Source organism: Phacochoerus africanus, chromosome 12 (assembly GCF_016906955.1).
Source record: "Phacochoerus africanus isolate WHEZ1 chromosome 12, ROS_Pafr_v1, whole genome shotgun sequence".
NCBI lineage: Eukaryota > Metazoa > Chordata > Mammalia > Artiodactyla > Suidae > Phacochoerus > Phacochoerus africanus.
Genome location: NC_062555.1, coordinates 25,384,986 through 25,398,525, shown reverse-complemented (window position 1 = coordinate 25,398,525; position 13,540 = coordinate 25,384,986). Strand labels below are relative to the sequence as shown.

Sequence of the window (13,540 nt, the reverse complement as noted above, 5' to 3'; positions counted from 1 at the left end):
TGTCCTGAGGATATAACAAGCACCCTGCGGAGGGAAATCCAGGACTTTGTTGAGCAGCAGCAAAGAATCGCCTTGGGAAGCTGCTTTCCACATTTACAACCTTTTTGGGTTTTAGTTATTTCCTTATTTTTGTTGTGGTAAAACAGACAAAATTTACCATGTGAGTCATTTTTAAGCGTTCGTGATTTTTTTTTTTTTTCAGTTAACGAAAGTCACATGAATTCTACATCAATTTGGGCGATGACAACGAGAGGAAAGGCGACAGCGCGAGGACTCCTCCGCAGGGGAACTCTCGGAATGCCCTGTGGGCTGTGATGGCCCCGTCGAACTCCATCTTGCTGGGACCGGGCAGTCCTCGGGCCTCTGGGACATCGCCGCTCCACCGCGCGGCCCGGTCCTCCCACGAGGTCAGCCCGGGGGCACCGCCGCGGGGAGGACCCGTCCAGGGGCCAAATCTCAGCTCAGGGTTCCGCTCCCCCGGCCCAGTTCGAAACTGCGGGGAGGCGACGGCCGAGCCGGGAGCTCCTCCTGTGTCTTTCATTATTCAGGCTTCCCCGGGGGCCGCCTCCAGGTTCCCGGCCCCGCTGGCAGGCGCGCGCTCCGGTCGCTCCGCCGCGCGCCCCCGGCCACGCATCATCCGAAGGCAAAGAAAGGAAAGGTGGCCCCGCCCCCGCCGCCCCGGGCGCGCGCCCGCCCCGGGCCCGCGCAGGCGCGCGCTGCTCCGTCCCCGCGGCCTCCCCTCCCCCAGCCCGCCCCGCGCGCCGCGGGCGGGGCCCCGCGCGGGGGGCGGAGCCGGCGCGGGCTCGGCGGGGGCCAGGCCCGGGGATTAGTTGGTTTCGGAGCAGAGGAGGGAGCCCCGGCCTTCGCGAGCGCTGAGGAGACAAAGCCGCGTCCGGGGAGCCCGGCCGGGGGTGGGCCCGGGGCTCGGTGGCTCGCCAGACCGCGGGGAGAGCTCAGCAGACCCGCGCGCCGCCCCGCCACCCGCTGCCGCCTTGCAACAGGTCCGCCGCCTCCCGGGCGGCCTCCCTCAGCGCTCCCCTCCCCCGCACCGCGCGACCCCCGGGGCGCCTCCGCTCGGCTCCGGGCCGCGGTCTGGCCACCCGCTTCGATGCGGTTCGGGTCCAAAATGATGCCGGTAAGCGGGCAGATGGGTAGGGGCCGGGCCGGAAGTGTGCGGGATCGCGGGTGGGGGTCTAGTGCGCGTCTTCGTGCGGGTCTCGAGCGGAGCTCGGGGGCCTGAGTCCGCGTCGCTGGGGGTCTGGGCGTTGCGAACCTCTGGGGAGCGGCCGCGGCTCCATCCTCCCGGCTCCTCACCCCAAGCTCCCGCGCCGAGAGACCCTTACCGAGGGGGAGGGGGTCCCAGCAACTGCTCCAGAGCTACTCAAACTTTTCCTTTTCTCTCTGGCTGGGTCCTGACTTTTTGCAGCTCTTGAAGGTCAAGAACGGGGAACCCGGGAATCTCGTTTTTTGGTTTATATTTAAAACACCCACAAGAAACACTTTAAGTTGGAGTGAAGTATGCATATTGAAAAGCGTACCCTTGCTTTATTTTTAGTCGAATTTCAGTCTCTATATCTGTGATGGCAGCCAAGCCGCTCTCTTTCTGGAAACTGGCTTTTTAATAAATGCAACCGCAAAGTTTTTGATCGCACGCAGTAAGACGTACTTGCCTGGCTCCCTCTGTTTCCCACAACTTGTTTAGCGAGACCTCTGAGAAGATGAGTGTGTTCTTTCTAGACTCCTCAGGCTCTTGACGTGGCCATGAGGCCACAGGTGAACAGCAGGTTTGAGACCTTTGAAATGCCCCTTCAACGGTCGCAGAATCTGGAGGATTTGCAGTGGTTCATGCAGACTTCAGTACAGAGGTTCCTTGAGGAAGTTGTACTTACACCTCTCTCCTGGAAGCGGGATCTTCGTGCAGTCGTCCGATGTTTTCGTAAGGCTTCATTTGTTGAGACAAAGAAACAACTTTTCTTTTACGTTTATACAATCTGTGCAGTGAGTGACCGCAAATTTGGTGTGTATGCCATCATGCATTCTGTCCCCTGGCCCCCAGCTTGTGTTGTGGGAGGGCGTCCTAAACTTTCACAAACAGGACACAATTGATTGGAATTGGTAATAGAGCTGAGATGGTTTGGGATATTTTGTCCTTCCAGGATTCGGGGAATTTGAAAGTGTGGGTAGCATTCTGCATCCTCTTTTATTTTAATGCCTGATCATGAAGTTAGGTTTGTGATGTGAGTGCCCAATGTTAAAATACAGACCATGGATCAGGGGGAGGGAATTCGCTGTTAAATTTTTTTATTCCTTGGATTTCACTGCCTTAAAATAACCTTTGCAGGTTGTCTGTGACTTTTTCCTAAAATAGAAGCAAGTCTCCGGGTGTTAGTTGTTGTAACATGATTTCTTCCTTAAAGAGCAATTGTATAAGCTGTTTCTTTGAATTGTGTTAATGCTAATGAAAGTTTTCCTTCTCCCAACGACAGACGAGATCATCACAATTTACCAAAAAAAGCTGTGCAGCTCTGTAGACGGTATTTAATTTAGCAGCATAGCTCTTCTGATTACCTTTCCTAACATCGGTAGACTTTTATTGTGACTCAGTGTGGTTATTTGGTCATCACCTACCTCCATGTTTTCTTTTTTTAGTGATTTGTCCCTCAGTTCACCACCTGTATAATGGGAACAAAAATAGTACCTAGCTCTTGGGGTGGTTGTGAGGATTAGAGTTACTGTTTATGAAGTAGTTAGTACCTAACTGCTTTGCTTGGAATAGTTGCTAGATAAGAGCTTCTCCTAAATTTGCCATATTGGTTATACTGGAGGTTCTTATACTTGCAACACTTAAAAATATGAAGCAAGTGTTCATTTAGCAACCTCGTGTTATATGTATCTTTATCCTGTAATATTCTGAGTACTTGAAAATAAGACTGTGTTCTTCAGTATATTTTCCTCTTTAAAATATGGCTTTTTATTCTGACATCAAGTGATTTTATTACCTTGAAAAATTCGGAGTTCCAATTGTGGCGCAGCAGAAACAAATCCCTGGCCTCACTCAGTGGGTTAAGGATTCTGCATTGCCGTGAGCCATGGTGTAGGTCGCAGACTCAGCTTGGATCAGATATTCCTGTAGCTGTGGTGTAGGCCAGCAGCTGTAGCTCTGATTGGACCCCTAGCCTGGGAACCTCCATATACTGCGGGTGCAGCCATAAAAAGCAAGAAAAAAAAGAAAGAAAAATTCTAACCAGTTTATCAGGAAAAGCATTATTATGTCTAATACAGAAAAATGGATAGTCTTGATGTAGACAGTTGCCTTGATAGGCTTTCTTGTTGTTGGGGTAAAATGTACATAGCAGAAAAATGACCATTTTAACCATTTAAAAATGGTGAAATGGTTAAAAGTGTACAGTTCTGTGACATGAAGAGTACATTTTCTAGATCTGCTTTTAAAGGCATGCTAAAGAGAATTTGCTGTTTAGACTGCAGTATGTTAAACGTGCAAATGAATTGTACTTGTGTGTTTTCTCACCAAATGGTAGCGAATCAAGCGATTTCCTTTCGTGTGGGACATGAAGTGATAATTGGACCCAAAACCAGAGGGGATGATGCATTTTAGTGGGCTAACTAAAAATAAGTAGACAAGTGCTGAGAATCACAGTAGCGGTAATGATAGGGTACTGCAGAAATGGGGGTGATAATTACACTCATTTTCAGATACCTGCCATAGTTAGTATGTCTGGTTTTGTGATGTTTCCACATCTCAGTGAGGAGAGACTGATTAATCTTTCATACTTGACACCTTACTTTTCTTCATTAAAGAAAGGGTCATTTTCAGTTTGACAGTATGGTTTTTTTTTTACTGAGGCGCTCTCATAATTTGCTTATCAAAGAAATCATTGAAAGCAAAATTTCGCAGCTATTTAGAATTATATTAGAATTATATCAGATATCTTTCTCTCTCTTTCTCTCTCTTTTTTTTTGGACGTGCCTGTAGCATTTGGAAATTCCCGGGTCTGGGATTGAATCCACTGCACAGCAGTGACAAGGCTGGATCCTTAACCCGTTAGGCCACCGGGGAACTCTCTCAGATATCTTTTTTTCATAGCTTTCATTTTGTATTATATTCAAGGAAAAATATTTTTTATGAAGGAACTTAGCTAACTTTCAAAGCATTCACTGTTCTTTTTAGATGCAGTTTCATAAAAATTTCTGTTTGTACCTGCTGCTGAAATTTAAATTAAAAAACCCTACACACAAAACCACACACAGTATTTTGCGGTGCTGCATGGAAGGCCAGAGGACTTGAATTTGCCTGTCTCAGTGGTAGATGTCATATATTTGGTATTTATGTCCAGCTATGCTGGAAATGATCTGTATCTGTGCCATCCAGTATAATAGCCACCAGCCACCTGCAGCTTCTGCATTTGTTTTTTTTTTGTTTGTTGTTTTTTGTCTTTTTAGAGCTGCACCCTCAGCATATGGAGGTTTCCAGGCTAGGAGTTGAATCAGAGCTGTATCTACTGGCCTACACCACAGCCACAGCAACGCCAGATCTGAGCCACATCTGCGACCTACACCCCAGCTCACGGCAGCCAGGGATCGAACCCGCAACCTCATGGTTCCTAGTTGGATTTGTTTCCGCTGCGCCGCAATGGAAACTCCTGAAATTGTGTTTTGAAGTTGCAAACCTTTCAAGTGATAGCACTGGAACATAATCTATATATGATTATACCATGTCCTGAGTAGTTATTAAGTAGTAACGTAGTGAGTTAGCTTAGGTTTTCTTCCACAATAAAGTTTGAGGTAGGTTTCCTACAGCATTGTAATTCTCCAAGGCTGTCAAACAAATCATCTATTTAAAAAAATGTGTAAAATATCTCACATTTCATGTGCTGCAGTGAAGTTTGTTGCCTTGTGACTTCTGCTACACTAATTAAAAGTTGAAAAGGCATTTGACAGTTTCTGTATTTTTACCTGTTTCAGAGAAACTGGATTTAGACCTTGTAAAGAAAAGCAGCCAAGAAGTGCACCTGCTTTATATTAAAATAATTAACTTAGAACTCATTTGTCTGGGGTGGATACAGAGGTCATTTATTTTCACATTGCTTCCAAAACTGTCCCCTCTCCTCCCCCTGCACACAAAACAAAACCTTTCTTTTTTGGAGCTTTTAAGGAATACTGCAAAGCTTTATCTCTTGGTAATCTCCCACAGTGTGTGAGACTCCGTAGAAAGTCTTTCTAATGCTACCTCAAACACTGAGCCATTCTAGCAGCTGCTGTGAGATCCAGCCTCTCTCCAGCTCAGCTAGGTGACTGTGTACTAGGACATGCTGATATGATTTGCGGTCATGTATTGTAAGCCTCTCACCAGGCTTCTCTATTAACAAGTACAGCCAAGAAGAGCGGGATCTAAGAATTCAGGAATCTGGAATGTTCTTTTCAGCTCATGCCACTTAGTCAAGGCAAACATTATTTAAATGCTTTTTTTTTTTTTTCTTTTTGATGGCGTGCTAGGTACTGAACAGAACATTTGTCGTTAATCAGATGTCATTGAAAAAAGCAAGCACAGGGCGTTCCCATTATGGCTCAGTGGTAATGAACCCGACTAGGATCCATGAGGACTCGGGTTCGATCCCCGGCTCCATTCAGTGGGTTAAGGGTCCGGCATTGCTGTGAGCTGTGATGTAGGTCGAAGACTTGGCTTGGATTCTGCATTGCTGTGGCTGCTGCTCCGATTTGACCCCTAGCCTGGGGTGCCACGGGTTTGGCCCTGAAAAGACCAAAAAAAAAAAAAAAAGCAAGCACAGATGACAGACCCCGTCTGAGAGGCATACTTAGGCTGGAGTGGTAGGTGTGACGGTGAAGTCTTACACCTTGTTGGGGAGAGCCGGGAAGTCTTAGGAGGTCCTTGAGGAGCCTGAGCATTAAGGAGACAGTGATTCTGAAAGCAGGGCATGGTGTCTTATCAAAAGAAAACTCTCTTATCAAAGAAAGGCAAATTCTCAATGTAGTTTTAGATCATGTGCAGGAAAAGAAGCTTCACAGACTCAGCTACCATGGCCATTTTTAGCTTTTTTTCTACATAAAATTTCTCTGAAAACAAATAATTTATTTGGTAAATGGAACCAGATTTTCATTGAAGATGTTCACGGGGGCATGAAATTCTGACCTTTGACTCTTTTTTTTTCTCTTTTCCTTTTGTCTTTTTTGTGCTGCACCTGTGGCCTGTGGAAGTTCCCAGACCAGGGGTGGCAGCTGCAGCTGCCAGCCTACACCAGAGCCACATCAACACCAGATCTGAGCTGTGTCTGCCACCTGTGCCGAAGCTTGAGGCAATGCCGGATCCTTAACCCACTGAGCAAGGCCAGGTATCGAACCCTCATCCTCATGGATACTAGTTGGGTTCTTCACCCGCTGAGCCACAATCGGAACTCCCTGAACTTTGACTCTCGAGGTGCGTACTTAATAATAGTTTTTCTAGAAACAGATTTATAACTTAGTACTATTTATTTAAATTTCAAGCATTTCAACTAGAAATCCCTAAGGCACAAGTTTAGAAAAGTTGTGGAAACTATAATGAATAAACTTATACGATACCAGTGGTAACAATAAAAAACAGTTAAGGCGGAATGAACGATTCCTCCGGAAACCAGCGCTCTCATTTCCCGCCCGGGATGGTGAGGGGGCTTCTCCTGGAACCCCTGGTGTGTCCAGCACCTGCCCCTGCCCTGTGGTTAGGCTGCTTATCCCATCTAATCCTGTTGTGACTCTGGGAAATGAACCCCCCCGCCCCCATTCAGTAGGTAAGAAATTTGCAGCTCAGAGGGTTTTGGTAATTTTTTACGTGGGGTCACCAGGTCCCCCTGTGAAGAAATCTCTAGACTGTTTTTAATTCTTGGCAGGACAGTGGTTATGATGTTCGTTTGGCTAATGCTAACCTCAAATACTGCTTTTCGGAGCCTAGCTATAATTACTTTTGACGTAGCGAAAGGAAAACAGAAGGATCTTCCCATGTTTCCATGCAAACTGGACAAGGAGGTTGGTAAATGGTTCTTGTATCAAGTTTCGACTGACGTGGCGGCGCCCTCATCCTGTGCCAAGTTAAACATCTCAGCGATCCTTATTTTTTCCTAACTCTTACACTTCCTTAGGGATCTCAGCTCCTCCACATCAGCAGGGAAAGAGAAGGGGTGGGGGGATAATTACCTTTCTTCCCCTTCTTTTTTTTTGTTTTTGTTTTTAAATGATTACCTTTTGTATGGGCGTATTGGATACACTTTCTTTAAATAGGGCGTGAAAGTGATAAGGTGGGAAAGAAAATGTGTGTGGGGGGGGCAGGCGTGTTGAACGTGGAGGGCAGGGGACGTGTAGCACCTGCTGTGCTATTGCCATGGTCATCAGGCAGGCACTTCCGGTGGCATGAGGTGCCGCGGTGACTTGGACAGAGGCCCACTGCGGGTGGCACCGAGATGGGGACAAAATGACGTCATCTCCACTTCCTGCTCCCGGGTCGGCTTGATGGTAAGGAACAGTGATTCAGTTTAATCCCGTGAATTTATTGGACGTACTCTCGGGAGTGACGTGGGATGAAATCACATTAAATCACTGCTCTCCATGCTTCCTCATTAACCTGCTGATTATTTTTGCGTGGCCTTCTGGGGACAACATCTGTTCACCAGATATGTAGAGAACAGCCACTGTATTCCAGGCACCGTTCTAAGAAAACGTGACAGTTTCCAGGGAGCTTACCTTTCAGGAAGCTCAGTGTGGGGGGTTTGGGGATGGATAGGGAACGTGAAAAAGCAAAACAGGAGAGTTACACGTAAGATTTAAATAGCATCGTGTGGGAGTTCCCAATGTGGCTCAGCAGTACTGAACGAGTGTCCATGAGGACCCAGGTTTGATCCCTGGTTAAGGGTCTGACGTTGCCGCGAGCTGTGGTGTGGGTCAAAGGCATGGCTTGGATCCTGCGTTGCTGTGGCTGTGGTGTAGGTCGGCAGCTGAAGCTCCAATTTGACTCCTAGCCTGGGAACCTCTGTATGCTGCCCATGAGGCCCTAAAAATAAAAAAATTAAATCAGTGATAGTCTTCATTTTATTGACAGAGATACAAAGCAGCCAGTCACCTAGGAAGTTCACATCAGAGCTGACTTGAATTCTAGAAAGGGTCTCCTCATGCCAGTGTTTTCCTGCACCACAACTGCTGGCTAGTTTTGTGATGTGCAGGTCATTTTTTGGCAATTTGAGGATCTCCTGGGAAGGGAACCTGTTTTGGATAATACTTTTATTTATCTATTTTTTATTAATGATTTTTATTTTTTTCCATTGTAGCTGGTTTATAGTATTCTGTTGATTTGGGATAATGTTTATATTTTGAAGGTGGACAGGAGCCTTCTCTGGGAGGGTTGGCTTGCTGCTTTCAGTAGTGGGGAGCCCTGGACGCTCTCCTGCTTTCTTTCTGTTCTTCCATTTTCTCCTCTGTCACCCACTGTGTCACAGACCCCACCTCTCTAACCCTTGCTGCCAAGGGCTGCACCCCTGGCACATGGAGGTTCCCAGGCTTAGGGTCAAATTGGAGCTGTAGCCGGCAGCCTGCACCACAGCCACAGCAATGCAGGATCTGAGCTGCATCTGCAATCTACACCACAGCTCACGGCAATGCCAGATCCTTGAACTACTGAGCTGGGCCAGGAATTGAACCCACATCCTCATGGACACCAGTCGGGTTCTTTACTGCTGAGCCACAACGGGAACTCCTGCTGCTCCTCTCTGCTCTACCCCTCTCTCACCTGGGCTGGATGAGGATCTTCTCTTTATTTACCTTCTTTTATTTTTATTTTTTGTCGTTTTGTCTTTTTAGGGCCACACCCATGGCATATGGAGGTTCCCAGCATAAGAGTCTAATCGGAGCTGTAGCTGCCAGCCTACACCATAGCCACAGCAACGCCAGGTCTGTGCCTCGACTGCGACCTACACCACAGCTCAAGGCCACGCCACCGGATCCTTGACCCACTGAGTGAGGCCAGGGATTGAACCTGCAACCTCATGGTTTCTAGTCGGATTCGTTTCTGCTTCGCCACAGTGGGAACTTCTCCTTATTTACCTTCTTACCTTTATGGTCCATCAGTTCATCAGCACACTTCCTGATACAGGAATCTGCCTGTTCCCTCCAGAACTCCTCAAGATTGACTTGTATGCCTTAGAGCATGTGATAAAAACTCCTTAGCTAGATACTAAGTTTCTTTATTGTTTAGCCCAGTGGATTTCAGAGGTCTTGCCTGAAGATACACTTTCCTTCCAGGATATCTAGCCTCTCAGTGGGGTGTGAAAGTGATGGAAAGGCTGAGACCACAGCACCCTGGTCAGCCCTTGAAACCTCGAGGCGCAGGTGGAGGAGGAGTAACAGGTGTGGGTGCAGAGTTTCTCCCCACTGCTCGGCTGGCTTCTGTCAGCCTTGCCGAGCAGTTTGGGAAGATCGGCTCACCACCTGTACCTGCTCCCAAGGGACCCTGCCTCTTCAGGACCGTTGGTGGGGCCTGATGTCCCGTTTTCCTCTTGCTTAAAGTAAGTTGCACCCCGTTCTATATCGCTGCCCACAACCTGCTCTGGGCCGTCTGACTTTGCCAGAACTTCGTGCGTCAGACCAGTCGTATGCATTGCAAGTTTCTACGGCTCATCTGTGGCTCTTGGATTGAGAGTGACCTGTCCCTTCTGTGTGTCCTGCCCCCTTCCTGTGGCAGCAGGATGGCAGTGAGGACGGCTTGCTGGGTTTTCTGACGCCTCCGTGCCTTGATGTGTGATGTTTGTCTGCCTGCGTGGCCCTCTTCCCGCGTGTCTTCCGCATCCTGCAGTTGTCAGAGCCTCGGTTGTACTGAAAAGGATTGGCTTTTTTCTGTTCTCCCTGGGTGTCACCTGAACCTCCAACTGGAAAGCCCTCCGTTGTGTCATATGTTTGCTGTGACCCTGCCTCGCTCTGTGCGCTGCTTGAGGGAGTGGCGGGTCCTTTCGCCTTTGTGATTGTAACACCCATCAAGCACGTGCTTATCACACTGTGGGCATTAACAAATGTTGTTTGGGTGAATGAATGTTCTTCCTTTTGATTTTCCTCGGTGAGGGTAGTTCTTGTCCGTTTACGTTTCTGTCCATTACTGGGTCTTAAGCTTTCCCCAGAGATTTTCACCAAGTGAAATCTTTGGAAGTGGAGGACCCCTTCCACAGCCAAGTGCAAGGTGGAAAGGAAAGGACTAGAAATCGTGGGTTGGTTGTAGTCATGATCTCGTGGATGGATCTTAAAAGCACATTGCTCGGCGAAGAAAAGCAAAAGGTAGAATCAAATACGTACCAGGACCTTTGTGTAAAATAAGACAGGTGCATAAGAGAGCAGTGCTTGGTGTAGAAGAGAGCACAGCAACATCGGAACTTAGAGCATGGTTGAGGCAGGGATGGAGAGTTAACTAGTGAATTTGTTTCGATTTCGTTCTTTGTTGTTTGTTAGGACAGACCTTGAAAGCAGAGTAGCCTAAACCGCGTTGCTTTGGTGGCTGTTTTGGAACTTGACATCTTTCTACATCAGGCTTCAGGCATAGTTGAAAAGGAGAGAGCGTTACACGGTGTGTTCACGTGTTAAGTGCTTCTTACGCCTGATGACAGGAACATACTCCGTCCTGTCCTAGTGTCCTGTTCACTTCCTCATCCCCTGGGGAACTCTGAGTCTCGACTGCAGTATCAGTTGAGTTGAACAGATAGGTCCCCCAGATTTGCTATGTGGAAGATACTGAGACAGCACTTGCGGGGGTGGGAGGCAGGGAAAAAAACCTGGGAGGAAGCCTTTAAGGACTGAAACCTCTGTCCTAAAGGACTTTATAGACCAGTAGGGCAGATAAGACAGGGATCCGCACAGCTCTGGTGTGCGTGGCTGTTAGAGAAGCAAAGAGAAAGTTTACTTCCGCCTGGAGGTATGTATGTGTGGGAGGGAGGGAGAGGGTTGGAGGCAGTTTTATGGCTTCGAATTATTCTAGAAGGATAGCATTGACCTTGACACTAAGGAACAGGGCAGAGGAGACAGGGAGAGGAGTGAGGAAGGGTGTTGGGTTTTCGAGCTTTCTCATTTGGTGATATGCGGCTATGACGGTGGAGCAGATAATTTAAAGGGTTCTGGCCTTCATAGTTCTTATAATTGAAGAGAAATTCCTTGACATTCAAAATATGCAAAGATAAATACCATTGTGTATGAATTGGATTTTTTAAAGTGTAATTGATGTACAACATTATGTAAGTTATAGGTATAAAAGGTTGGTATAAAAATGTCACCAGGTTAACCAAAGGCATTAAAGCTAATAGTGACTATACAGGTTTTTGTTGTTGTTGTGGTGGTTGTCTTTTTACGGCTGCACCTGCGACATCTGGAGGTCCCCAGGCTAGGTCGGGGTCGAATGGGAGCTGTAGCTGCTAGCCTACACACAGCCACAGCTAAACGCAGGATGCGAGCCGTGTCTGCGACCTCCATCCACCACAGCTCACGGCAATGCCAGATCCTTAACCCACTGAGCAAGGCCAGGGATTGAACCTGTGTCCTCATGGATGCCAGTCAGATTTGTTTCCGCTGAGCCACGACAGGAACACCTACTATACAGGTTAATGTGCATTGCTGTTATCTATTAGTGAAACAGCTAATGCTGTTTGCTGTTTATAGCCAGTTACCCAGAAACCTAGCTTCATGTTACATTCCTGCTTATAACCCCTAATGCAGTGGTTCTCAAACTTTAATGGGATCACTAAAACCACTCCAAGGTATTCTGATTCAAGAGGTCTAGGTAGGGGCCTGTTTCTGACAAGTTCCTGCTGATAGGCTTGGTCTGGGAGCCATGCTTTGAGAACTGCTCTAGTGACTTTTGCCTTATTCAGCCTGCATCCCTTATTCTTTTTTTTTTTTCTTTTTTTTTTTGACGTGCCTGTGGCACACAGACATTCCCAGGCCAGGAATTGAAACCTCGCCACAGCAGTGACAATGCAGGATCTTTCACCCACGGAGCTACAAGGGAACGTCCCACATCCCTCATACTTGACCTGCAAGGCCCCGCACCAGCCTGCCTCTGTTTACCTCTCTGCCCTCATTCACGCAGGTCTGCTTTCATGATACACTGGCCTTCTTTCCGGTCGTGGAACAGACCCAGCCCCCTCCCATCTCAGGGGTCTGAGTGGGCGAGGGGGCGGCTCCTACAGCCTCAGCTCAGATGCCCACCCCCAGACGCCTGCCCCAACCATGCCTTGCCGCCTCCTCTCCGCACCTGCATCACTCTCTGTCACGTCGCGTTATATGCCACGTGCATTAGTCCTTGCTCAGGCTCTTCTCACCCCAGAGAGCGCAGGCTTTCCCGTCTCTGTATTCCCAGTGTGACTTGGATGTTGCGTGAATCCCGGTGGACGAGTGAATGACAGGTATGGACGTCAGCAAGGAGCTGGGGTTGAGAGGAAGCAGAACCAGGAATGTCTTTGGAGTGACTGATGTTGGCAGGATGACTCTCTATGTCTCGGGGGAGGTGACTCTTCTTTGTTTATGTGTATGAGTGGGGAAGAAGTCAGATGTCTTAAGACCAGCTGTTTTTCAGTGTGTCATGAAGTTTTCCCCCCAATTAAAGTAACCACTTCGTTTTTGCTGTATCATTTTCACCAGAGTGGTAATTATCTCAGGAAATGATTGTGTGCTCTAGATGGTACTCGCTAAATGGCTACAGTATTCCAGTGCAATGAACTTTTTTTTTTTTTTTTTTGAGCCACACTCACGGCATATGGAGTTTCCCAGGCTAGTGGTCCAATCAGAGCTACAGCTGCCAGCCTACATCGCAGCTCACAACACCACCAGATCCTTAACCCATTGAGCAGGGCAGGGATCGAACCCACATGCTCATGGATCCTGGTCGGGTTCGTTAACCACTGAGCCACGAGGGGAACTCTGTGATGAACTTTTGTAACACTGCTCTTCAGACTGATATTGAGACTAATGTCTACTCACTTGCAATAGTGACCCAAAAAAGAGCTTCGGATGTGAAAATAGTCCATTGAATATGATTTTATGATTTTTCTTTAAATAAAACTCGAATGATTGCTATAAACTGATGGACTGATATTTAAAATAGTCTATGATTAAAAAAAAAACCAAAAACCAAACAGTGCATTTAGGGAGGTCCCATTGTGGCTCAGCAGTTATGAACCTGAGTAGTATCTACGAGGATGCGGGTTCAATCCCTAGCCTCGCTCAGTGGGTTAAGGATCTGGCATTGCTGTGGGCTGTGGTGTAGGTCACAGCTGTAGCTCTGATTTGGCCCGGGAACTTCCATATGCTGCAGGTGTGGCCCTAAAAAGCAACAACAAAAAAAAACCCCAAAACAAAATAGGGCCTTTAGGGAGGTTGGGGGAGAGAAAAATTAGGAGTTTGGAATTAATATATACGTGCTATTATATATAAAATAGGTAAACAATAAGGACCTATTGTATAATGCAGGGAATGATACTCAATACCGTGCAATAACCTATAGTGGAAA

At 47.4% G+C, this 13,540-nt stretch overlaps 1 protein-coding gene across 2 annotated transcripts in view; it reads left to right on the top strand.

The window, feature by feature from the left end:
• The first annotated feature begins 254 nt into the window (after positions 1-254).
• Positions 255-13,540, top strand: part of TP53BP2 (tumor protein p53 binding protein 2) — a 67,245-nt gene continuing 53,959 nt past the window's right edge. The window contains exon 1 of one of the 2 annotated variants that reach the window (XM_047754741.1): positions 255-407. In XM_047754741.1, coding sequence (XP_047610697.1) covers positions 315-407 — 93 coding nt within the window. In that variant the 5' untranslated portion in view covers positions 255-314. Of the gene's footprint in view, positions 408-815; positions 1,136-13,540 lie in introns of those variants that run through there. The other variant, XM_047754742.1, reaches the window with a different exon arrangement.